General features: G+C 36.9%; 1 protein-coding gene across 15 annotated transcripts in view; it reads right to left on the reverse strand.

Annotated features, from left to right (window-relative positions):
- Positions 1-25380, reverse strand: part of LOC140166315 (uncharacterized) — a 122931-nt gene that overhangs the window by 19279 nt on the left and 78272 nt on the right. For 11 of the 15 annotated variants that reach the window (XM_072189747.1, XM_072189741.1, XM_072189739.1 and 8 more), the window contains 11 exons: positions 21898-22139; positions 18964-19194; positions 18087-18285; positions 17226-17320; positions 11984-12140; positions 11395-11485; positions 10295-10467; positions 6510-9275; positions 5493-5668; positions 4866-4877; positions 1948-1980 (listed from right to left, as the gene is read on the reverse strand). In XM_072189747.1, the coding sequence (XP_072045848.1) occupies positions 1948-1980; positions 4866-4877; positions 5493-5668; positions 6510-9275; positions 10295-10467; positions 11395-11485; positions 11984-12140; positions 17226-17320; positions 18087-18285; positions 18964-19194; positions 21898-22139 (4175 nt within the window). The remainder of the gene's footprint in view (positions 1-1947; positions 1981-4865; positions 4878-5492; positions 5669-6509; positions 9276-10294; positions 10468-11394; positions 11486-11983; positions 12141-17225; positions 17321-18086; positions 18286-18963; positions 19195-21897; positions 22140-25380) is intronic. The other 4 variants (XM_072189742.1, XM_072189738.1, XM_072189745.1 and 1 more) reach the window with 2 other exon arrangements.

The following is a 25380-nucleotide window of genomic DNA, read 5'->3' on the forward strand; positions in this document are numbered from 1 at the left end:
GTGAGTTTATGGAGCTGGCTGTTGAAGGAAAGGTAGGTTTATTTGTGATTATTGCGATTACACAAAATACACAACTTGCCGATTTACTGAATATTTGACGGCTCTTATGAGGAAACAGATTTTTTTTTTACTTTGGACACAAAATCATCCAAAATACATTTTTTTAAAGTCAAGTCTAAAAAAAATCATAAAATGGTCTATTCCATTTACAAATCTCATCCCTTTAGGAGGATTTTAAAATTCCAACTAAATTTTAGCCCTTCTTGATCCAATGATAATTGTTAAATCTGAAAACAGTGGGAAAAGTGGGGAGCATTTTAGAAACAAAATTCCCCAAATTAGGGCCAAATTCTGAAGAAAAAAAAAATGGATTTCAACAAGTTTCAGCTTGATTTTAACATCCAAAATAAAAACGTGTTAACAATTCCACCAGATTTGATGGTGAATTCAGCTGCAAATAAAATAGCAATATCATCTTCCAGGGGATGTATGGAACAGCCCAATTCCGGCAAGAATGTTGTGTATTTTGCATCTTGGTAGGGCATCAAAGAAGGTTTATCAGGTGGCTGCACAGCATCTGCAATTAAATATCAGTAATTGGGTTTGGGTGGGTTACAATTACAAGTCGGAAAAGTGTGGGTGGGGTGGGTGGTTAAATCAAGAGAAGTGGGTACATCAAGAATTGGCCTTCAAGTTGCAATTGCACAATTCCAGTCGAAACAAAAGGTTATAAATGGAAATGACTCCATCCTAAACCTTAGCTAATAAGAATAAGAATAAAGCTTACAAGCTTTCATTGTAAATTTGCACAGCTTGCACATTTAATCAAAATTGTTATCAAACACTGGTAGAGAGGACACATGTATGTTCCATAAAATGTTCAATATCATGCAGAATTTAAGGCACTAACTGCCACCTACAACCTTTAAGCCCCATTCATAGATGAAGAAATTGGCATAATTTGTTTTTTTCTATTTGCGGCTTTTTATTGTTTTAATAGAAGCAGTATATTACATGCACTAACATTGACATTACTTGCCTGCTTATTTATTAAATTTCTTTTCTACTTTGCAAGATATAAAATTATTAAGCTTTTTTCTTCTTTTCAACATGCAATTAGAATTTCTGATTATAATTGATTGTGGTATATTAAATTGCATTGCTATGACAAAGGTGCAATCCAATACACAAACAGGGTTTCTCCAGATTTTTTAAAACTATATTTTTTTTTGGACCTTGGGAGTTTTGCTCTCATAATAATTTTGTTTGGTGAAGTATGGTAAATATCTAAGAGCTTGCCGCTTTATCAATAACGGACCATTATCATCTTCGACTGGGTTTTGAATGAATGCTGCATAATAAACAATAGTTATACACTTCAAAACAACAATTTATACTAATCAATGATCGCAAATTTTAAAACTATGCACACAGTCCATTTCATGAAAAATTTGATTGGGCCACTCCATTTTCAATTGGGTTGGATTAGTCCACTTCACAAACAGGGAGGGATTATTAAGTCAGAGGGGCAAGAAAATCTATAGAGAAACCTTGTTTATGTTATCTAATCACATCAGGCTATTCCACTTGAAATCCATACACCCCTTATGGAAGACATGGCATTAACCTCTGACATAGGGAGTGTAGATTTCAAATGGAGTCACCCATTCAGGTAACTCCCATTTAAAATTCACACTCCATGTGTGGAAGGTTAGGGTTGTGTCTTCCATAGGGGTGCATGGATTTTAACTAGAACAGCCCATTACAGAACATAAAGTGCTACAACAAAAGGGTGCAAACAGGTGCGTGGGTGGGTGGGTAGGTGTCTAGGTGGGTGGATGTTTGGGTGGGTAGGTAGGTGGGTGTCTAGGTGGGTAGGTATCTGGTTAGGTGGGTAAGTGACAGGAGTTGACGGACAGACGGAGACAGACAGATGCAAGAATGTACCTTTTCTACTTTGGATGACCTCTTATGTAACACCTGTGGAGGCAAGTCAGTGAACAAGGCAAAAAACAAAACTTGGTTAGTGCCAGCCAAAACCAAATGAGAAAATCAAAAAACAAATGAGCAAAGATTTTAGTTTAACAATGTGAAAAATAAAAATCTTGGCTCAGCTAATCATCTCTGTTACTTCAGGCATACTGTAAAAAGTAAGTATCCCTACAACTCAAAATTCAGCAGAAGCATAAGACCCCAAATGAACCTGACTAACTTTTACCTTTTGACCTCAAGGTCATGTGTTAACAACCTTTTTTGAAAAAAAAAACCAGCAAGGGTTCTTACTACAGAAATTGGCCATTTTAGTTACGCACAAAGTATCTATATACACATAAATCGACATATTTTGTGTGTTTGGGCCAAATTGATTGAAAACCCTCTTACTCAATTACTGCATAAACATGCTTACATGAATAGAAAGTCAACTGATCAGAATAACAAACATACCCTGTCCCATTCATAAACTTTTTAGGTAGGTTAGAGTACTTTTTAATTTCAAAATAAGGAAAGCAACAGATATGTTCTCCATAGCCAATCACCACACACCAAATCAGCATAATTATTAGTTCAAGCAAAAAAAAAAAATAAAAAAATAAATAAATAAAAAATTCCTTGAAACATTAATACAAACTCCCAAAATGGTAATAAAAATCAACTTTATTTAATTATTCAGTGTTTTAATCTCATTCAAACTACAGGCAAATGACAAGAACGTGAATAAAAATAACAATGAGATACATGACATACCAAATGGTACATTGAACATACTTAACTTACGTTTTACATAAAAGTATCTTGTAGCGAAATCTGCCAGATCAGGGTAATAACTACTCTTAGGTTTCATTACAAAAAGTTTACATAGCACACTGATGTGTATCACATGTACCGGGCTATTCCACTTGATAAACATACTACCCCTATGGAATACATAACCTTAATGTTCCACATAGGGAGTGTAGATTTCAAATGGAGTCACCCATTCAGTTAACCCCATTTGAAATTCACACTCCCTGTGTGGATGATTTTCACACTCCCTGTGTGGATGATGTCTTCCATATGAGGTGTATGAATTTCAACTGGAATAGCCCAATTTGGAGCAGACGACCCTGAATGGGTGACCCCATTTGAAATTCACACTCCCTGTGTGGAAGATTACAGCTGTGACTTCCATAGGGAGTGTATGGATTTCAACTTGAACAGACATCTCACCATCATGTATCATTTGATCAAAGTTAATACATCCCCTCAACTCTGTAGATCTTTCAATTCAGTGCTATATATTGGAAATGAAGTTGCATGTGAAGTCAGAATGAATTGCGATTCAAGCCAAAGCTTCTCCTTTGAAAATAGGTATATATGATAGGAGTGCAAATAGCAGGATATAATTTTATTTATTTTACCATTTATTGCCCAGAAAATGAAGCCGTGATTGAAATGCTTAGACATCAAGCTTGTGTTTGTACAGACACCTTTAGTCACATTTCTTGGAGAAAACACACACACCCCCACTCCTCACACACCAATATGTGCACAATAGCACACTACAACATGAATATAATTTAGCCTGTATACACTAAACACACACCCTACATAGGGGTGAACATATTCGGCAACCATGGACATTGACCCACCCTACTGAAGTTTTACAATCCAAGGGCAGACCTTATCCTAGCTTCATCAGCAAATGCGGTCAATTCGCCAGCGAAGTGTTACGTGTAATCCGATTATCGCTATGTCAACTGGGTCACACTTTTGAGTTCTGCACCATGATCGGAGTGATCGCAACACAAAGTCTATAGCATGTACTACCAATTCCAAAAGCTGTGTGATCCAGTTACCCGGGAGTTAGGTAACCACTTTGCTGGCAAATGGCAAATACACTTTCTTATGCTGTTTTGCATCTAGAAACACCTTCTAGGAAATGTGGACATCAGCAATTCCTACAATTACATAGATTGGTGTGTCCTTGTTTGCCAGTGTTCTCACGAGCGCACCACAAACTGATACATACAAAGGTAAACACACCCCCACACACATACATTTTAAGAAGGCAACATTCACACACAGCTCAATATCAGGAGGTCTGTGGATAGAACGCATCTTGTTATCACATGTAATTTAACCCCATGAGTGCTACCTGCTGATTGGTTAAGAGAAGACTATCACGGTTTATTGAGCCAATCAGCAACATGGTAATGGTGGTAGGACTGAAGAGGCTTAACCTCGTGACTTCCACCTGCTGATTGGTTATAAGAAGACTATTATGATTTATTGAGCCAAGCAGCAGCATTGTAAGAATGGTGGTAGGGCTGCTGATGATTGACCTTAAATATCTAGAAGCTGTATTTTAATTGGTCCCTCAGATGAATATATCATGTAATTAAATAAATGAACCAATCAGAACTGTTGTAAGAAAGACAGTAGTTCTCATGGGGTTAACAGCACTCAGCGTTAATTACTGTACCTTCTGAAATTATAATCCAACAGCCAAGCACAATTAAGAAACAAAATTGACAAAAATATGTAAACAGCATAAATTACACAGCTACATTGTACAGCGGCTTAAGCTTTACTATGAAAGGCTTAGGGAAGAAATGAGGTACAAAATCAAGGGTGAAGGCATGTGCCAGCAGTGTTATTAGGAGGAGAAAAACTCTGGAAACACCAGTTGGAAAAAACCTCACCAAGGTGATATATTACATAGCATCATTCCACCAGCCAAAGTTCTACCTCATTATTTGTTCACTTGAACTCTACCTATGATACTAAGCAAAGGAGATTGCATGGACCATGGTTTGCTCATCATGTGGAGAGGTTGAACTTTGGCTTCAGGGAATGAGACTGACAGGGTCACAAGTTTCTTTTACCTGACGAATCCGCTGATGCATCATTAGATGGAACAAAATGATAATTTACCATGAAAATATTTTTAGTAACACTCGACAACAGTTGCATACATTGGATTTGTAAGTTAACGATTATTTGGTATTTTTCCTAAATTGTCATACTTTGTGTAATTATCTTTGAAACAAGCATTAGATTATGCTAGGCTTGTATGTGGGATGTCAATTTGATGTCACTTGCCTGTATGGCCATTCAACATGTTTGAGTGATGTCCATGTATATACATAGTAATATTTATACAAACGATCATCTCTCGTTATAGCAACTTTGCATCCTCTCTCTCATAGCAATAGCAGAGGCGTACCGACCAAACTAACTAAAAGTTGCAATGTGCATCTTGCTTTGGCCCAATTTTAGGCCACAATTGTACTAATTTTGACACATTTTAGCCGTAACATTACACATTTTCGCACGCTTCATTCCGGAAAGTCATTTAAGCACCGAGTTAGCGGGACGATTGTTGTCCTGGTATGCCCCTGATCAGTACCTATCCCCCAAAGTCAGAGTGTTGAAAGTTCCATACATTTTGAATATTTCAAATCTTTCATAATTTAACGATGATACCTTCCCATCGATTTCTCGTTGCTTACCTTGAATTTCTTGCCCCATATCCTACGAGGCGATTTGCCTTTCTTGCCACCTTTATCTTTAGTTGACGTTGTTGGCGTATCGTCTGCGATCTCTTCTGGAGCCACCTCTTCTTCATCTGTAGTGGTGTCGTCAAGGTCGCCTGTTAGCAAGGGATCTACACTCAGCTGTTTACGAGCTATACATGAAAGATTTTTTAACATAAGTTTTAAAATTCCACAATTCTAAGCTTCCTAACATTGACCTAGACATATAAGGAATATAATTAAAAATAAATGTAGCGTGGAAGTTTCCACTTTATTTAGCCGCTGAACTAAAATTGATCCAAGTGGTATAATTTATTCCCACATTTACGTTCCTAGTTTTATGATAGCACAGGTATAAAACATTTCAATTGACTAATTACCATGCATGCTTACATGCACTCATTTTGGAGTATATGGAAACATCTGTGAAATATATTAGTCTCAAATTCATGTTACACATGAATTCTCTCAAAATTATTGAATAGGGATCAGCCGCGGCGGAACCGCACCATTATCTAACCATATATCTCTTATCACACCATTCTATAATTAAAGAGAATGAGTGCATAACACGTTTGACAGAAACAAATCAATATTCGGCACTCTGCCAAACTCATACCAATATGTCCACATATCCTTCTATGTTAGAATGCTAGTCAAAATCTAGAGATGTCACTCAGTTTCACTCAAAAACCTGAAATTGATGAGAAAAACCTGAAAAAGCATGTGAATGCAAGCAAAAAAGCCCCAAAATAAGCTGAAAATAAATTAAAAACGTGGGATTTGAACTCTAAAAACTGAAAAATGGCATCTCTGGCATGGAAGACATGACCATAATTTCCCACACAGGGGGTGTACATTTCAAATACAGTCACCCATTCAGGTAACCCCATTTGAAATTCATACTCCCTCTGTGGGAGGTTAAGGTCATGTTTTCCACAGGGGGTGTATGGATTTCAATCAGAATAGCCCTTTCGATTCATTGGTTCTCACCTGGTGGTTTCTTCAACTTGGATTCTGGAATTAATCTTGACTGCAGCCCAACTAAGATGTCAGGCTCTGGGAACACCACTGCCTTGGCACCATCAACCGAATCAACTCCACCAGATGCCTCCAATTCATCTTGAGAAGATGCTCCTTTCCTCTTCGACTTCTTCTTTGATTTCCTACCGAGGAGTTTCCTTGTCGATGGTGTCTTCGTTGCCATGACATCCACGTCATCTGGTATGGCACTGCTTCTCACCGCATTACGACGTTTTATATCTTTCTTGTCCCTGCGAATCAAACTTAACCTTGATTTCTTTTCTTTCGACTTTGATTCCGATTTTGGAACGCCGCCTGAAAATTGCATTGGAGTGTCACTTACCGGCGACTTCTCGCCACCGGACGGGGTAACCGGAGTCAGATGACCCGTCGGCGTGTGGAAACTATCTGTAACATCACTTTGTGAACGAGTCCTAGAATCATCCAAAACAGAACTGACATTAGACATATTCTGATCATTTTGGCCCGAAACTGGCTCCGACTCTGCTCGGGGGCGGTCTTTCAACGCTGCCATTGCCTTCTCCCGTAGTAATATTTCACCGCGTCTCTTCATTTGCATACTTATACTCATTTCCTGCGGACTGTCAGCTTCTGCACTTGGTACTTTAGGCAGCAACCTCTTGGAAGGACTACCCATAGGGCTCCCTCTAGGACTGCCTTTCTGTTCTTTTACTTTATCCGATCTTATTCTAGCAGTGCCTGACCCTGACGATCGTCTATTTTTCTTATGTTTCAAAGTGTCCGATTTGATCATAGATGGTTGTATAGTGTTTGCACCCATAACAAATTCCCCGGCACTCTCCGACCCTGTGTTCTCGTCGTTACCTATTTCCGCAGCAGACACAACGGCATTATTAAAATTCCTATTTCCATGTTTGGGAGATGCTTTGTCTATAAAGACATTGTCCGCTAAAAATACATTGTCCGCATCAGACACAGTTTTAATTACACCGGCAACCACCGTTGAAGGCCGGGAAGATTCTGTATCTTTCTTGTTATTTAAAGGAGTACTGTTTTCTAAAGACATTTTAGTATCAGTTTCAGGCAAAGTGAATTCCTCAAATTGAGAATCAGTTCTTTCACTTTCCACTTTTACAGACGTTTTAGGCGTTTCAGTCTCCTCTAATTGTTCCATTTGCATCCTGTACTCTGCTAAAACATCCTCAGTGTCTGCATCATTTTGATCTCCTTCAAGAGTTCTTGTGTCAAGGTCTGTATTAACTAAAGTAGTATCCGAAGGATTTGCTATAACATCTTTAACGCTAGTTGTGCTTATCCCGGGTGGGTTGTAAGCTTCTATAACAGGAGTGTCTAAATCTACTAGTTCATCTTTGTCCAAGTCAAACCCTATTTGATGGGGTAAGCTATTGCCGAGATTAAATGAAGATAACGATGTAACAGAACCGGTTGGTGTTGATATCGTGAAACTAGATTCTGTCGTTGCTGAAGCGGTTCTGAGACGCATATCTTCATCTTTCGATGATTCCTCGTCTTTCGTTTCAGTCTCCCCTTCTTCATGTGCATGTTCCGACTCACCGTCTCCATCTTTTCTGATATTATCAACGTCGTCTGCAAACTTATTCAGGTCTTCTTGTGCATCCTCAAACTCCATCGGCGAATCCTCGCCAAGATCATCATAATCCTCGTCATCCACAGCGATGTAGCTTTGCTGCTTAAGCATATACGGTGTAACTTTCCTTTCTGTTGATTCCTTCTGGGTTATCCTCTCATCTGGAAGACCTTCATCTTCCTCCAATTTAAGTACCTCAAACATTTTATTATCATCAAGTGATTCCGATTCCTCATCAGGCGTCTTATTTCCTGCCTTTGTCACATCATCGTTGTCACTTTCATCCAATCCACTCACAAGAAGCTTCCTAGGTGGAACTTTTGGAGATACTTTCTTGTCCTTTTCCAATAATTCCTCTTTCTTAAGTGACGCCTTCTCATCATCAGTAAGACTCTTTTCAGGTTTCTCATCTTGATTTTCCGATGTGACCACAGCCAGATCATCATCTTCTTCATAGGATGCGTATCTCTGTGCAAGGTTATCTCTCCACCTAGGAGGTCCGGGTGTTTTAATCCTTTTGAGTTCCACAGGTGGTTCTTTATTCTCGTCCACATCATCCTCATCCACATCATCATCGTCGTCCTCGTAATCTTCATCCACTTCATCCTCTTCATCCATATCACTATCTGCAAAATCAATTCCATTGACGCCCAGTGTGTCCACCATGTCAGCTTCTCGGAGCTTCCTTTCTCTCTCCTCCTCGTCAAGTCTGTCCCTCTCTGCCATCTTTCGCTCCCATTCTTCCTGCTTCCTTCGTTCCTCCTCTTCCCTTTCCTGCTCCCGCTTTGCCTCTTCCAGTGCCTCCAATTCCTTTCTCTCCTTTTCAAGCCTGATAGCATCCTTCTTCTCTTGTCTGATGCGCCGTCTCTCTTCCTTCTCCCTCTGCTTCTGCTCTTTTCTTTCTCTCTCCAGTCGTTCTTTTTCTTCTTTCTCCTTCCGTTCTTTTTCCAATTCATCAGGAGATTTGATGTGCGGTGCTGATGTATTGCTAAGCCATTGTGCCTTGAGACTGGTTACACTCCTGATGTGGTTGACGGGAGTGTACTCTTCCTTTTTTACTTCTTCCTCTTCTTCTTCTGATGACGAGGAGATGTCAGACTCCGACTCTGAATAGAAATCACTTATTTCATCCTCTTCATCCGTTTCTGTAACCAAAATATTGAAAACTCGTATTACTTGACACAAAGATGCTATCTCAAGATTTGGTAATCACTTATTATGTTCTGTTGTGGTTGCTTTATACATTAAGTGATTATTCACACAAGTCAATCATTTTGAGTGAAAAGTGAAGAGCTCCTTGTGACTAAATTATAAGCTTGAAAATAATTAATTAATTACTTAATTGTTTTCCTTTATTGTTTTGGGAAAACTTTTCTATCATACGTTTTGCACAAATCATATAAAACCAGCCATTTTTTGGCCACAATTTACTATTTTGACTGGATATTTTTGAAAAAAAAAAAAAAAATCCAGAACATTTTCAAAATATGTTTGCCAAAAAATCATCAATTTTTTGCCAAATTTTCAAGTTTTTGGTGATATATGAACATATTTCTATAAATTTCTATTTCTATAAACCTATAGACCTGAAATGTGAGATTTTAGAGATAAAAAAAAGCGGAAAATACTCAAAATAAAGCTGAAAACAGTGTGGAATTGGGGTAAAATAGCTCAAATCTGCTAAAAAGCTGAAAAGTTTCAGATGTGTACACAGTACACTACATTGAGGCGAGTACATTCATTAATGTTTCTTATATGTGTACTTCCATATCAAAACGATGCACTTGTCGGCTGCTACATGTGCCTCATTTCATGTAATAGCTAGGAATAAATACCAGACTCATCTCAAGTGGAGGTCACTTCAAAGCATCCCCAAGTGACATGGTTATGGTCTGTTCTCTGTATTAATAAGCCATGTGACCTCAAGATGATTTTAAGTGACCTCCACTTGAAATGAGTCTGGTATTTATTCCCAGTTATTATGTGAAATGAGACACATGTAGCAGCCGACAAATGCATCCTTTTGATATGGATGTACACATATTTGCGATTACAAACACATTAAAACCTATGGATACAAAATAGGTATGCAGGCTTTTTTTAATTCAGTTCTGAAATTAACCGCAAAAATAAAAACCACACATAAACAAAAGATTCATCTTACCTAATTCTTCCTCATCCTCTACATTCTCATCCTCCTCTTCATAATCTTCATCATCGTCGTCTTCGTCATCCTCATCATCATCACCGTCCGCCTCATCCTCGTCATCTAACTGGAGCTTACGACTCTTTCTCTTCCTAGTCAGGACTATCTCCTCGCTATCACTGTCATCAGAGCTACAAGGCAACAAGTAAATGAGAATATTAATAATGTGCTGGCATTAAAGTCATTTGTCCACTCACGGCCCATACCTAAATATATGGTGGCAACTTGGCTGGGGCATCTCTTAGCTTCCATCAGCTTTTCCAAACTGCAGCTTTTTCCAACCTCAGTGGGTACTTATGCATTTAAGTGATGAAATATGGAAGATAGTATGCATGGAAATTGTTAAAAATTGTCTATACACTTGTCTATCTGGCAAACCAAAATAAATATATGTCAGTGATTTAATGTGCGCTACACCCAAGTACCAGCATACTTCAACCATTTATTCCGCTGCCATTAGGATATATCAGAACCAGTGATTTGACAGTACAAAAACAAATCTTACATATTTAAATGAGCAAAATAATATGGAAAAGCTGTAAAAAGCTGAGCATATGTCTAGGCCAGCTGAACTCTTCCCAGCTCTCTCCAGCCAAGCTGCCACCAAATATTTCGGTACAGGCCCTAAATAGATTATAATTTTGACATCCTGAAATGAAAACAAACCTCACAGCTATTCACACCAGTAGTTTCACAAGTTCAATTCAAGGGCAAAGGTGAAAAATATCCAACAAAGAATTGCATGTGTAAAAGAATACCAACCCCAACATCATTTGTAACTTACGACGCATTGTAAAATCCATTTCACTGAAATGATTTACGATCCGTACCCTTCAAAAGTAGTAAGGATTTACTATAGCGATTCTTCCTTTTTCAAAACAATGCAGCAAAGTTGATGACACCAAGGGCCCATTAAACTAAAATTTGTGAAGCTTCGTAAGTCTCTAAATTGTTTATAAAAACACTCCTCCATTGGAAGATATTTCCAAAAGCTTCCACAGGGGTAGTGTGGATTTCAACTGGACTAGCCCAATATACCCTTGTTTATATGCACTTACCAGCTTTCCTCATTACTGTAATCACCCAGGTTATACTTGGCCAATTCCTCTTCAGACATCTCTTTTATATTCACACGCATATTTTCAAGTTCTGTAGAAAAAACAAAGCAAATCAAACTATACGTAAAATGTTGCTTGACTGGTTGATAAATTTGACATTTCACTACAATATTCAAGTTAATATCATGTTACAAGAAGATAGTCTTTTTCTGCAATTTTTGTTCTACATCTTGTTCAAGTCCATAAACAAAAATATTAACCCCAATAACATCCTGATGGGGTTTGGTACGTAGGAGGTGTCGTATGTACCAGCCCAGCCTACAGGAATTGTAGTATTACATCAAGATGACCAGTTGAGATAGATTGCCCATACACCGGGTTGCTGGTTGACATATTTAAGTCTGCATTAGTTTGTTGTAAGCACAACTGACAGTTGCAGGTGCCAATGTCGAAAAGTCACCCAATTGTTTTTTTAACCATAAGTTTCTATGAAACAGGAAATTATCAAAAATCTTGTGGAAAATCTTCAAAAGTCGCCCTATTGGGCTACCAAATCATCGGTTTGGCAACACTATATTTTTGCACTCACCTATTCTTTCTGGAGTTGCCCTGTACTTCTTGTTGATAGGTTCTGACAGTAAGTTATCCTTGTTAGCTAGCATTGTTGGTGACACTGGTGAGATAGGTTTGCCCTCTGGAATGCTGGTGGTTATGATTGGTTGGGTCTGGATTGGTGGTACTGGTGGCTGTATAAACAAACAAACGAGTACACAAACACACACACACAAACAGACAAACAAACAAAACGTAGTGATTATATTCAGTATAATAAGGTTAATGTAACAAAAGGAGTATTGTTATTTGTTTGGATATCACAGCGAGCTTTGATAATGCTATTCCAGTTGAAATCCATACACCTCCTATACAAAACATGACCTTAATCTCCCACACAGGGAGTGTAGATTTCAAATGGAATCACCCATTCAGGTAACCTCATTTGAAATCCACACTCATTGCATGGAAGATATAGTTCATGTCTTCCATAGGGGGTGTATGGAAATTCAAATAGCCCATACCAAGTTCCTAAACCACGCTCCATTAATTTAAAAAATGATTTGTAAGAGTTAGAACTCACCTAACAATGGGCAGTTCCAGTTAAAATCCACATACCCCCTATGGAAGATATGACTTTAATCTCCCAAACAGGGGGTGTAGATTTCAAGTGGAGTCGCCCAAACACAATAACCATGGTACAATCAGTACAGATTCTGACTTTTATTTTAATTTTCACTCATTTTATCATTTGAAAGTTTCCCCATGGGCTAACCTAATAATAAATTGCTCTGGATCACACCCTTTCTTCTTGCAATCTTCACGCATAATAATCTTCATATTTAGCATGTTTCTATTAGCATATAACTTTTAGCTGGCTAATAGTAGTGAATTTGACATTTTCTTTTTTTGAACATGCTTTCTGGAAAATATCAGATGCTGCCGTGTTTGCCAGCTAGTGTATAAGCAATTTATAAGAATTCCAAATATCTCCCTGGAATGTGCATTCATATGAGTTTCTATTGATTGACGCTAGAGTGGGGAAAATTTATCTGGCATTATTTTTTCTCTAGAAAGAACTCTCACTGTTAAAGTTTGTTCGGCTTATAATAAGCGTAAAAAATAGGACTCATAATATTGTGTATTGATATAGAATAGCATGCACACAGTTGGGCGCAGCAATTAAGCTAGTTACGTAATGTGTGACTCGTGCACACTTATGTGAATTTACACAAGTGTACGTTGGGACTCTGTTGACAAACGCAGTAACAAAAACCGAATAATTTTCGCCTATTATGCACCGAACAAACTTTATTAGCCTGCTAATAGCAGAAAGGACTACTGTATTTACTCTATTAAACGACTTGGGGTGTTGCATTTTCGAAAAGGAGGGCGTTTATTAGCAGTGAATTTTCAATGAAAAAACTCGCAAAATACGATTTCCGGAACTCAAGAAATATGAATTCCAGTTTGAAATACAACATGGTGGCGCCAAAACAGAGATCACATATTATCGAAAAATACTATGAAATTGGATCTGCAAGTGCATTTTTATGCAAGAATGTGATTTATTTAGCATGAACATTCTACTATAATGCGATGAACTGGATGGAAATGAAAGTTAGAATAGGATTTGACCATGCAATTTCGCGATCATGACATGCCAGTTAATGCTTACATGCTATGGCATGGAAATTTCTGCATTTCGGTCCCTGTTTCTTTGAAAAAAGATGGGGGCGGGGTGTTTAATAGAGTAAATACGGTATTTCTACTCAGCGAAACTGATCCCCGAAACCTGTATATTCTATATTCTGGAATATGGGTCTCAAGAGAAACACGCTAATTGTTTTATGACATGTTGGGCAAAATGTGTGGGCAGCCTTATTCATTCAATAAAAAACAATTGTTTTCTTGAAGGGGATATTTGACACTTATCAGATCATTAAAATCCAAAAATCACCACAGAAGCGCTGTACTTAGAATACGAATATTGAGCAATTTTGTTATAAATCAATAATTTAAAACCGAACCAATTCAAATACATTCAAATCATTTTTATTTCCAAAAAGTTTTAAAAATCTTGCGTACAAAAATATCAAATAACAAATATTCAAATAACTAACAATTTAAGAAAAGAATCACATGTTCCAATTAATGGTGTGGCCAAAACAGTTTTTCTAAAATAAATTTGAGTTAAAGGTGGGAGGTCCGATTGCAGCACACAATGTTCTTATCACAGTGGAGTAGTGCACCACTAAACTAACATACTTTTGTTTATACTGCTTAACAGGGTGTTAGCTAGCCACCTGTCCTGATCTGTCATTTTGGACGGGCAGTTTGCTCCATATAAATAATGCTTGAATAAGTTCTATGAACTCAAAACAAGACCAGACTAATAAATCAAGGCAATAGCAATGGAGGTCTGTTTTATGGTTTCAGGGTTAAATTTTGGACATGCAGTTTTGGTTTTGGTGAAAATGATGGGCACTTGTCAAATCCTAGCTAAGACCCTGTCTTCTAAACAAAACATATTTCAGACCTAATTTTGCATCCAATACCAAAATCTGTATTTTGATCAGACAATGAGGCCGGCAATCCGATCACCCAGCTTTAAATTGAAATTTGCCATGTCAGATTGTTCTGAATGTTGGAACATTTTGTAAAATAACCATTTAAAGCTCTGGTAGCTCATTTACATATCATCTACTGTCAAAACATTGTACTTTGGAAATACAGGTCGAGTATGACTCGTACTTATCTAATTGCAACTGTTCTTATTACCCACTTTTAGAGTTTCGCAAGTGTGTTTAGAAGTTTTATATAATTATGCTTCTCAATATGAGAATTCCATAATTTAGGTAAGGTAAGATTAACATACAATAATATAATATATGATTGGAATAAATGCTTTACTTGGCTCATACTGCCAATATTTTAAGTAAGGTTGGACTAACATACAGTAAAGGTTATATAATATACATTTTGGATTTAATACTTTAGTCGGATCCTAATTTTAATACACAATCAATACGAAATTTCCATGTTAGACATGAATTTATATCTATAAGTACACCCCGGGAAGTACACCCAGGAATTTTGCATATACTGCACTCTTTCAAAGGATGTATTGTATTGGATAATATTGCTGTGTTTGACTAATGTCTTTGGGCTATTCCAGCTGAAATCCATACACCCTGTGGAAAACATGACCTTAATCTTCCACACAAGGAATGTCAAATGGAGTTACCTGAATGGGTGACTCCATTTGAAATCTACAAATGAAGATCATGTCTTCCACAGGGGGTGTATGGATTTCAACTGGAATAGCCCATTTATACCTAGCCTATTATCTATTTACTCAATATACAACCACCAGTTGCACTCAAGTGAGAAGGATGTTAATATATCAACACACACACAATGTGCACTAGATTGAGAATGTTGATGCATCAGCACACACAATGCATGTGAGCTGACATCTAACATCCACTTCACTCAAGTTGAACTGGTTGGTTTATCCAGTAAACGGATAATAGTAATTTACTAGTGCTGCTGGTATTTACTAACAATTATTTACTTTGATTCAATTTTTCATTAAGTTTAAGTTCTTAATTAACAATATTTACTTGACTTTCTTCATTTTCATGCAAGCAAATAATAGTATATATTATCATCAGCCAATAAAATGAAATCAAGTTCATTCAATGTATTAATTATATCATTAACATAGAGAATAAAAAGTAGTGGGCCCCATATTGATCCTTGAGGAACACCACAAATAAAATCTTTCAATAAAGATTCACAATAAAATGAAATCAAGTTCATTCAATGTATTAATTATATCATTAACATAGAGTATAAAAAGTAGTGGGCCCCATATTGATCCTTGAGGAACACCACAAATAAAAAGTAGTGGGCCCCATATTGATCCTTGAGGAACACCACAAATAAAAAGTAGTGGCCCCATATTGATCCTTGAGGAACACCACAAATAAAATCTTTCAATAAAGATTCACAATAATAATGATAAACATTTTCTGTTACTCTGTGTGAAATGTATTGCTGTAATCAGCAAGCAAGGTAATGACATGAAAGTAAATAAAGTTCAAGAATCATGTCAAATGTCAATCAAATCATCGTAATATCAGTGTGCCGAATGCAATAGCATTACCATGGCAACAGGCGATCACGCCATGCAGTCGCAGCGATAGAGCTTTTTGAGCATTAACTATAGAATACCTACCGCACCCTGTGATTAGGGTTAGAGTTTAGGGTTTTAGGGGTTTAGGGTTAGTGTTTATGTTAGTGGTTAAGGTTATGGTATGGCACGGTAGGTACTTTATAGCTATTCTGCTTTTTTTACATGCTTGAAGAGCAGCGTCAAGACATGTTCGCCGCTATGAAATTAATCGATGCAGCGGTTCAAAATATCATAATGACATACAACCTATCAACATTAATTTTCCAGGTGTTATAGGTGGAGCCCATTAAACGCAGAAGCAACACCATGAGGAAGAAGATGAAGACTGAAACGACAACAAAACAACGACAAGTTTATTTTTATTTTGTTATTTTGATTTTTTTGAAGGACAATTGGAGAGGCCTGGAAAAAAAAGCAACCAAGCTTACTCCTGGCACCCCAGGAAATCTAATCCTGGCTGTAGCAGTGATTCAATTAAATAAGGGATAGCTTCAAGACCCAATCGTCAGTCGACCGCTGACGCCCTGGCAGAACCACATTCTATAGTTCTGAGCAATAAAATTCAGGGCCAATTGCTGGTTATTCGAAGGTACCGACAGTCACAGCACTGGTAGTTCCACCATATTGATAGAAACCAGGTAAAATCGCCAGTTCTTCAAAGGCACCGATGGTCGACCGCCGATTGGGTTTTGTAGCCGTCCCTAAACAATTACAACAACCTACACTCTGCTTGACCTTGAGTTTGGTAGTGACATCAGTGCTGTTACGACTTTGCACCGACAACCCACCGGATTAGGCTAGTGTGCAATATGTTTGTAACAGCGAAATACACACCTATGTCACTACCATACTGGAGGTGAATTGGGATATTCCAGTTGACATCCTTACACCCCCTATGGAAGACATAACCTTAATCTTCCCCACAAGGAGTGAAGATTTCAAATGGAGTCACCCATTCAGATAACCCTATTTGAAATTCAGACTTCCATGTGTGGGGTATTAAGGTCATGTCTTCCATAGGGGGTCTAAGGATTTCAACAGGAATAGCCCATTGAAGCATATTTGCCCTTCTACTTACCTGAATAGGCTCGGTACTAGGTCGTTTTCTTGCCAAATGCTGCGTGGCGGGATTATTGCCCCATAGATAATAATGCGGTCTGCAGAAGAATCGACCTGGAAGAACAAGATATTGAGGAAATACAAGTATTATGCACTGATACAATGTGATACAACACAACTTGGTACCCTAGTCCATTACACTACCGGTGTAATGCTATATGGCTTGTTCAGTAAATGAGCTGCTGCGATGATTCAATCAAACAACTATGACCCTACTTCCAAATTTATCCAGTAAACCGCTACATCATCAAAAATGTACAAAAGAACTCTTATAAGGTTAACACTAGAAGATCACCAATTGCCACCCCTCCACCAAATCTCATCAATATACGCCTTACCAGAGAAATTGCACTCACAACCTTGGATGGACGGAATTACGGCCGGCCATAAAAACAGTATGTCTCAAATCTGGCGGGTGTGTTTATCTTGCGGTGTGCATTGTTTCGGAGAAATTTGCCAATTTACATTTTTCCCTCCATTTTTTTTACAGAAATACCGATCAGTAAAAATATGTTTCAATAGCAATGTTGGTTGAATTTTGTGAGTTTTAAAATTTCCTAGCATCTCAAGCTTATTTCGACCGAATTCGAGTCAGGGAAAAAAATAAACCAAGGGGAAAAAACAACTGCATTCCCCATTGGATTTTAAAGCTTGGAAACATACAATTTATTTTTTGGCCTAAAGGATGCATTGTGCACTCACCTAAATGCAAGATATGTGGGAAGAAAAGCACATTCACTTTTTAGCCATTCATTACTTTAAATTCTAAAACATTTGTGAAACAAAACAAACCTTTTTCTATCCTTCAGACTAAACTTACCAGGTTTCCCTGACTCTCCCGCAGCAAAGGAATAGTTGCCTAGTCTAAGCATACAATTACAATGCTGACATCTAAAGCATTCCCGATGAAAGAACAGCCCCTCGGCGCTGAGGCGTTCCATCACATACACACGACGATTGCAGAAGAAACACTGGCCACTGGTTGTAACTGGTACTTTGGGTTCGTACGGTTTGAGTCTCTGTGTAAGATTAATTAAATGAGGACAAGTACAGGTACAAGTACGAAATTGGGTAAACATCTTCAGTTACATTTGTACGCATGTTACAGAGTTATCAGTTTTGATTACTTCAAGGTGATGTCTCTGTAGCACCTGATTAGAACAACTCTTACTACATATTATTATTACTATTATCATACAACTTATTTAGCACCAACTCCTTATTTTTTATTTTGGCCATTTTGGACTCCTTAAATCACAAGTTGAAAGTGACCAAAGGGTCCGATATAAAAACTGTATGGACTCCTTAATTTTATGACGCACGGAGGTGTAAATCAGAATAAAGTTTAGAATTTCGGACAGATGGACTCCTTAAATTCTCATTGGACCCCTTAAATGTTGGTTTTGCAGGTACCAAAGGGTCCAGAAAAATTAAATTGGACCCTTTGATTGTTGTGCTCGCACTACCCCTGACCAATACCCATCACAAATGATATCCATGCCCTCCCCCAGTAAAAACTCAAAATTACGAAAATTTGCACTTTTTGCAGCAATTTGTGCAAAATTCGTTAATTTTTGTCCCAAAAGAATCACTTCGTCACAAATGCCTCCCCCCCCTCAAAAATAATTTCTGGTACTGCCACTGTTCAATTACACTTTCCCACCACCCTTTTACCACCGAACTTCTTGCACACTTACAGATTTTTCCGTCACATTGGTTGCTGGCTTCGACATGCCCCAGCTACTCTGCAGGTTTTGTTGCAGTTGTTCTGCCAATCCACTAACACGATTCGCACCCCTAACCCCAACATCCAACACATCCGCTTCTTCATTCTTCTTGTAGCTCAGACCGACCACAGTCTCTTTTTCTTGTCTCTCTTTGAGTCCGATATTTTCTAGTAACTTGTTCTTCTTGTGTTCCATATCGACCTGTTGATAAAACAACATTGTAGCAAAATGCGAGTTAAATTTATAAGTTGGTCTGATAATATAGGAAGGTGTTTTCATTTTTCCCATCTTCTAAAAGCAGCATTTTCAGTTTGTTCTCAAATATTACTTTAGGGCATGGCTTCCCACACTGGTGGTTGCAAGCACTTTATCAGGGTGGGGAGGCGTGGATGTTTACTGAAAAGAAACAAAATAAAAAATTTAAAAAAAAAAGACAATTAACCTTTTCTAGTTCAATTTCGGTAAAAAAATTGAAATTTTGAAGAAACAAAAAAGTCTGAAATTGGAGCCCAAATTTTAAAATTGTGTTAAATTTCCCCAAAAATCTAGGCCAAAGGTGTAAAAATAGGTCAAATTTTATTGGAAAATTGGTGTAAAATATGGGTTCAACTCAATTAAACAGGCTCATATTACATTAATTTCAGGAAAAATAACAACATTTGTATTATGTTGTGAGTCACATCATATTTGTCTCATGAAATTTTGGGTCAATGCAAAAAAAGTTTGGTAAGCTCTGCTTTTAAGGTATGTTTGTTTTTCAAAACATTCTAAATATATAATAAAGAAGTTTATCATTAGACAATGATACACCTCTGGGATCACAAGGTATTACCAGACTTTATAAGACGTAACAAGAAAAACTTAGATCAGGGATCATAATGTCTTATAGGACTTAAAGAAGTACTAAGAAAGGCTTAGATCAGTGAATCATGTCAAGTGTCTAAAGCCATAATCTACAACATGACATTACATGGGTTAGCTAGTTCTGTCAAGTAATTATAATTCACAGAGATACCAGTGACATGCCAAAACAATTCTGAATTGGATGATTGTGAGCCATAGCGTAGCGTAGCGACCACGCGCAGCGCAGCGCCTCACAGCCGGTAGCTTTTAGATACGAAATTGTAATTTTTTTGGTGATTTTTCCCCCCAAATATTTTTAAAATCAACCACAAATGATTGTAGCACTTGGTCTAGGTGCAGGGACTTCTAAATCCCCCCCCCCAAAAAAAAAACCCCTAAAATTAACAACAAGTTTCTAAATCTTTTTGGAATTTATAAAAATTCGCAAATCTGAATAAATTCGGGCAACTGGCATCTTTGAATTCCCATCCATGCTCATGGATCATATTAGTTATTCGCTATTACAATTGAAAGTGATACTTTGTAACCTGTTACTTCTGTTTTAATTTTGCTACCTGGACCATCCTAACTCCATAACTTAAAAAACCCACAAGATAACTCTGAGACTCGAACCGGCAACTTAGGGATTACAGTACTAATACATACACCATGCAATCTGAACCGGTAAAATATTCTCCAATACTTAAATCAATAATGTTAAGGAATAGTCAATGATATTATAGTGCCAGTACAAGGCATTTAAATTTCTTATGGTCCAGAAACATTATTTTAGGTCCAAATCTGTCGAAATTATAATAGGTCTTCTCATAATTTTCATTTCTTCTGTCCAATAAACCTTAAAAATGTTAAGATTCTCTGTATGTAACAAAATATCATCATTTGATGTAAGGTGACCTTGTTTCAGACTTGGTTGTCAGCAAGCTTAAAATGTACTAAGCACATGTTGCACCAATGAATCATGCCAAGTGTCAAATCTATTTTCAACTACAGGTGATTTTAAGGTGACACCACACAGGTAATTTATTATGTCAAGTTTTTACCAAATTGGTTTTATAAGATTTAAAAGGTTGTGCAAAAATTGATGCATCTTATCTATTTTAATTTCCAATATCTTATACTCTTTCCTAATGCTTCTAATAAGGCAAGATTTTGATTCAATTATGAGGACAATATGAGAAGGTAAAAAATGTTTTTGCTGGATTTTTCCAGTATGAACTATTCCATTTGAAATCCAAACACCACCTATGGGAAGATATGACCTTAATCTCCCACACAGGGGTGTAGATTTCAAATGGAATCACCCATTCAGGTAACCTCATTTGAAATTCATACTCCATGTGTATCACCCTAAATGTTCAAGATTACAAAAAGAAAACATTTGACATAGAAAGTAATTAAGCATTTCCTATGAATATAAATCCATTCACCTTGGAAGATCATTTCTTGTAAGAATTGACATTTTTAGCACCAACAAAATAAAATCTTGCCTCTAATCCTTATCAAAGATATATATAGTCCTGAATTTTAAGTTGTCAACTTTCTCTCTGAGCCGACCCATTCTCTCTTTAATTTCTTGACGTTTAAATTTGGATGAAGTATAAAATGAGTAAGCTTGACAATCTTAATGACAACATATTTACTGTTTACCAATACAAAAACTCCTGCTGGAACCAGGCTGCACAAGTTATTCTTGATGTAGGCCAATTAAGGTACTGCACCTGTATATACTAACAGGGTCTTATAACTAGAAAACAAGATTTGCCAGTCATTTGAATAAAATAACCTGTCTTTGGGTTGGATGGGCCACTATGGGCTATCCCAGTTGAAATCTGTATACCCCCTATGGAAGACATGACCTTAATCTCAAATGGGATTGCCTGAACGGACAATTCCATTTCAAATCTACACACCCAGTGTGGGTGATTAAGGTCATGTCTTCCATTGGGGATGCATGGAGTTCAACTGGAATAGTCCTATGGTCAAGGATTAAGTGTTATGGTAACACACCTACACTATAAACCATATCCACATCAGCCTTACCTCAACAATGATATCCTTATGCTTATGTTTCTTTGATGACATGATACTGCTTAAAGTGGAGCGTTTCTTCTCCTTTTCTTTCTCCACTGGTTCCCCTTTCATCTCGGCCAAGTTTTCTTTATTCTCTAACTTCTCAGAGTGGTGTGTGTTCTTTTTACGCATCTTGGAGGTGAGACGCGACAGGAACGATGCCTTCGGTATCGGTGAACGGGCAGGTTGCGCTGCTTCCTCTTCATTTTCTTCTGTTTACACAAATTATAATGACATTTGATGATTAGTAACTATATGCATTATGAATTCACACTTCTTTTTTTTATATGCAACAGGCAAATATATGCATGTTTCACAAATATAAATTAAATTGCATACAAGCTTTTGACTTTGTCTTTTCAAAGAACCCACATACTGTAACAGCAGAAATTTCTGTACATTTATTTATTTCTGTAGTTTTCATGTTCCAAGCAGCCATCGCGAAAATAACAATGCGTAGATGTATTCTTTTTGTGTATAGGACAATGTTAGAAAGCTTAGAATCGTAAATTTAAAAACAAGTGAAAAAAGTTTTGAGGTTGGCAAAGTGTGAACAATTAATCACGTGAAAATTTTCACTTTTTTATTTTTAAAAACATCAACTGAGTACTGAATAAATGTTTTGTTTTTTGTTTGCAATTTCTGACAAAGCGTCCTTTGCAAGTTTGTGCGTGTTGGTATTTTCACAAAATTCATGCTTTAACAATGTTACTATATACAAAATTTGCACTCTAACCGCTACTCACGAAATTGAAACCCTCACTAAAATTACCACTTATTCAGAAGCTGAAATAATGAAGATCGGTGTACATGCATAAGTCCAAATAAATTCTGAATTTTACTTTTTGATCTATTATTTCAATTTCTTGGTATTTTTAAAAGAATTTGCTCTTCCTGCAAGTAACAAATTTGTAACTTTAAAAAATAACTCTAATTCAAACTATTAAACTCCAGTTACTTTTTTCTGCAATTTTGTCAAACTTTAAAAATGCTCTATTATATTGGTATGACATCATAATCACTGCCAACTGATGTAACCTCCCTGCACTAAACCACAAATGGTAATGAGCTATGACTAGTGATGCTTACATACATGTAATATGTACCACACCTTGACAATAGCCTTGGTGATATTATGTACCAACTATTTAGGTTAATTAATCAGATCTGATCCCACTTTAGAATGCGACCTTGCATCGTTCATTACTGCATGTTTCATTTTTACACTTCACCAGTGCCTTTTAAACTTGACATGCATCCTAGAAAATTGATTGGATATAATATTAGGTAGATTATATGTATTATGGAAAAAGGCCTGGGGTGTGCTATGATGCTAATTACACTGTTGTGGGACATGGACACGCAAATGAAGCGATAAACCAATTTCCTACCCTATTTGAGTATTTTGTACGAAGAAATTTGTGACTTGTAAAGAGTACTACCACACTAAAAGCAAAAATTTAATTTGATTAGCAAGCATCATGCAGGGGTTTGTACAGTTAGTGTGATGTGTCGACTGAAGATGTCTTGCCGACTATACCAGATGAGATGACATGAGATTCTTGATACTTTTTCTGCAATATTCATGTTCTGCTACAAAAAATTTATATCAAAAGGTGTGTTCTTACTGACATTCGCTGTTAGCATAACATACATTTTGCTGTTTGCATTTAAGACAATTTACTGTATATAAAAACATCCCATAGTTAAGTCATCACTGTCATGTGTGCATCATCATCATTACTGATATAGGGAAAATGCTGTATTGCCTTTGTCACTGCTATGTAGATACAGCGTTTGACCTATGGGTGGGCACTTTTTAAGTGGTATGTAACTAACACCTGTTTTAGTTGAGGTTAGGGAAGCCAATTCATATTGTCCTACATGTGGAATGGCCTAATTAATAAATCTATCAGTTTATTTACATACATGCAGTAGTCACAATGTAAATTGATGGTTATATTCAGGCCTGTTGCCAGGATTTCAATATTAAACACCAATTAATGCCTTTTGGTTTAACAATTTTACAAAATGTGAATTTAATAGACTATAGGCAAATACATGAGGCGAGGTGGACAATTTTGGGGTATCAGGAATTGGGCAGGAATCCACACCCTTTGGCTACGGGTCTGGTTGTATTTTAAAAATAAACTTTTGCACGACTTAATTTGTAAATTGCTTGCTCTGTTGAAATGGATTTCAGGGGTGAGGTTTTACAGGCCTCAGTGACCTTCTTAGAACTCCTCTGTTATTTCAACATGTTATTCATATATTTTGTGACTGTAAGATTGTTGTATAATAATTTCCATTATTTTTTACCAATTATACTATAGTGATTGTTTACTCAAGCACTCTTATTGAAGAGCAGCCTTCCATATGTTTAAGTGATCCCCAGTTATACACATAACCATACACACACCATCAGTAAAACATGCAGTTGTATTCACGTGCATGCAACAACACACAAAGCTATGAACAAGCATTGTCTGTAAAAAGGAAGGCTTTCACCACAACATAATTATCTTGCAATTTGCAACAAAACGAAGAAGAGCACATTATATATGCACTCAAGAATGCAGCAAATTCAGACATAAGTTTTAGGCATTAGGTATTGAAAAGTTAAAGTTATGCCATGTCACATCACAATATATACATGTATTTAAACAGAATGTTCCGTAATGTGTTTTCAAATCATCTCTTTCCACACATATACAGGAAGAGGATTTGCTACAATTTGAAGAGCATATTACTTTTCATGTTATGTTTACTGGGAATATGGGTCTAAGTAATTGAATTCTGCAAGAGATTATTTTCAAAAAAAGTTGGAATAAAAAGATCGCTATCTATATGGGTTCTGGTTTTGATTAGTGACAACAGGGATATATGACATAAGGGTAATATTTCTTACTTGGGTTCCATTAGTAGGAGAATCACTATGGACCACAATGGCCTCATCCCAATGGCATAGTTCAATAACCTCAATGAACAATCATAGTGCAAAATTTGACCTCGAGTTGAAGAGTATGAGTTTTTATACCCAAATTTTCAAAAGGTCATTCAATGAATGAGCAAATGAATTGGGGTTAAAGAACTGTGCCTGATAGATGAACATGGTGTGGATCCTAATGAAAGGGTTTGGACAGAATGATTGCTATATGTGTTTTGTCTGTGTATTAGTACTAACTGGAATATACAAGGTATAGATAATTTTCCTATAAATATATTTCATTAGTTGAATTGCTGCAGAGCGTACTAAGAAAAATCTGTATAAGTTTTGATAAGTATATTGGGATATACAAGGCATAAGTGATTTTTCTAAAATAAGCTTAATACAAATGCTGTAGAACACATTAAAGGGGGAATTATTATTGGCAGAATAGAAGATACATATCTGAAAGAAGCCTGGTGTTGGCATTGGCTTGTTCCAAAATCCACCAAAGGGTTGAAGTTTGT

The sequence above is a fragment of the Amphiura filiformis genome, chromosome 12 (genome assembly GCF_039555335.1).
Source record: "Amphiura filiformis chromosome 12, Afil_fr2py, whole genome shotgun sequence".
Taxonomy (NCBI): Eukaryota; Metazoa; Echinodermata; class Ophiuroidea; order Amphilepidida; family Amphiuridae; genus Amphiura; species Amphiura filiformis.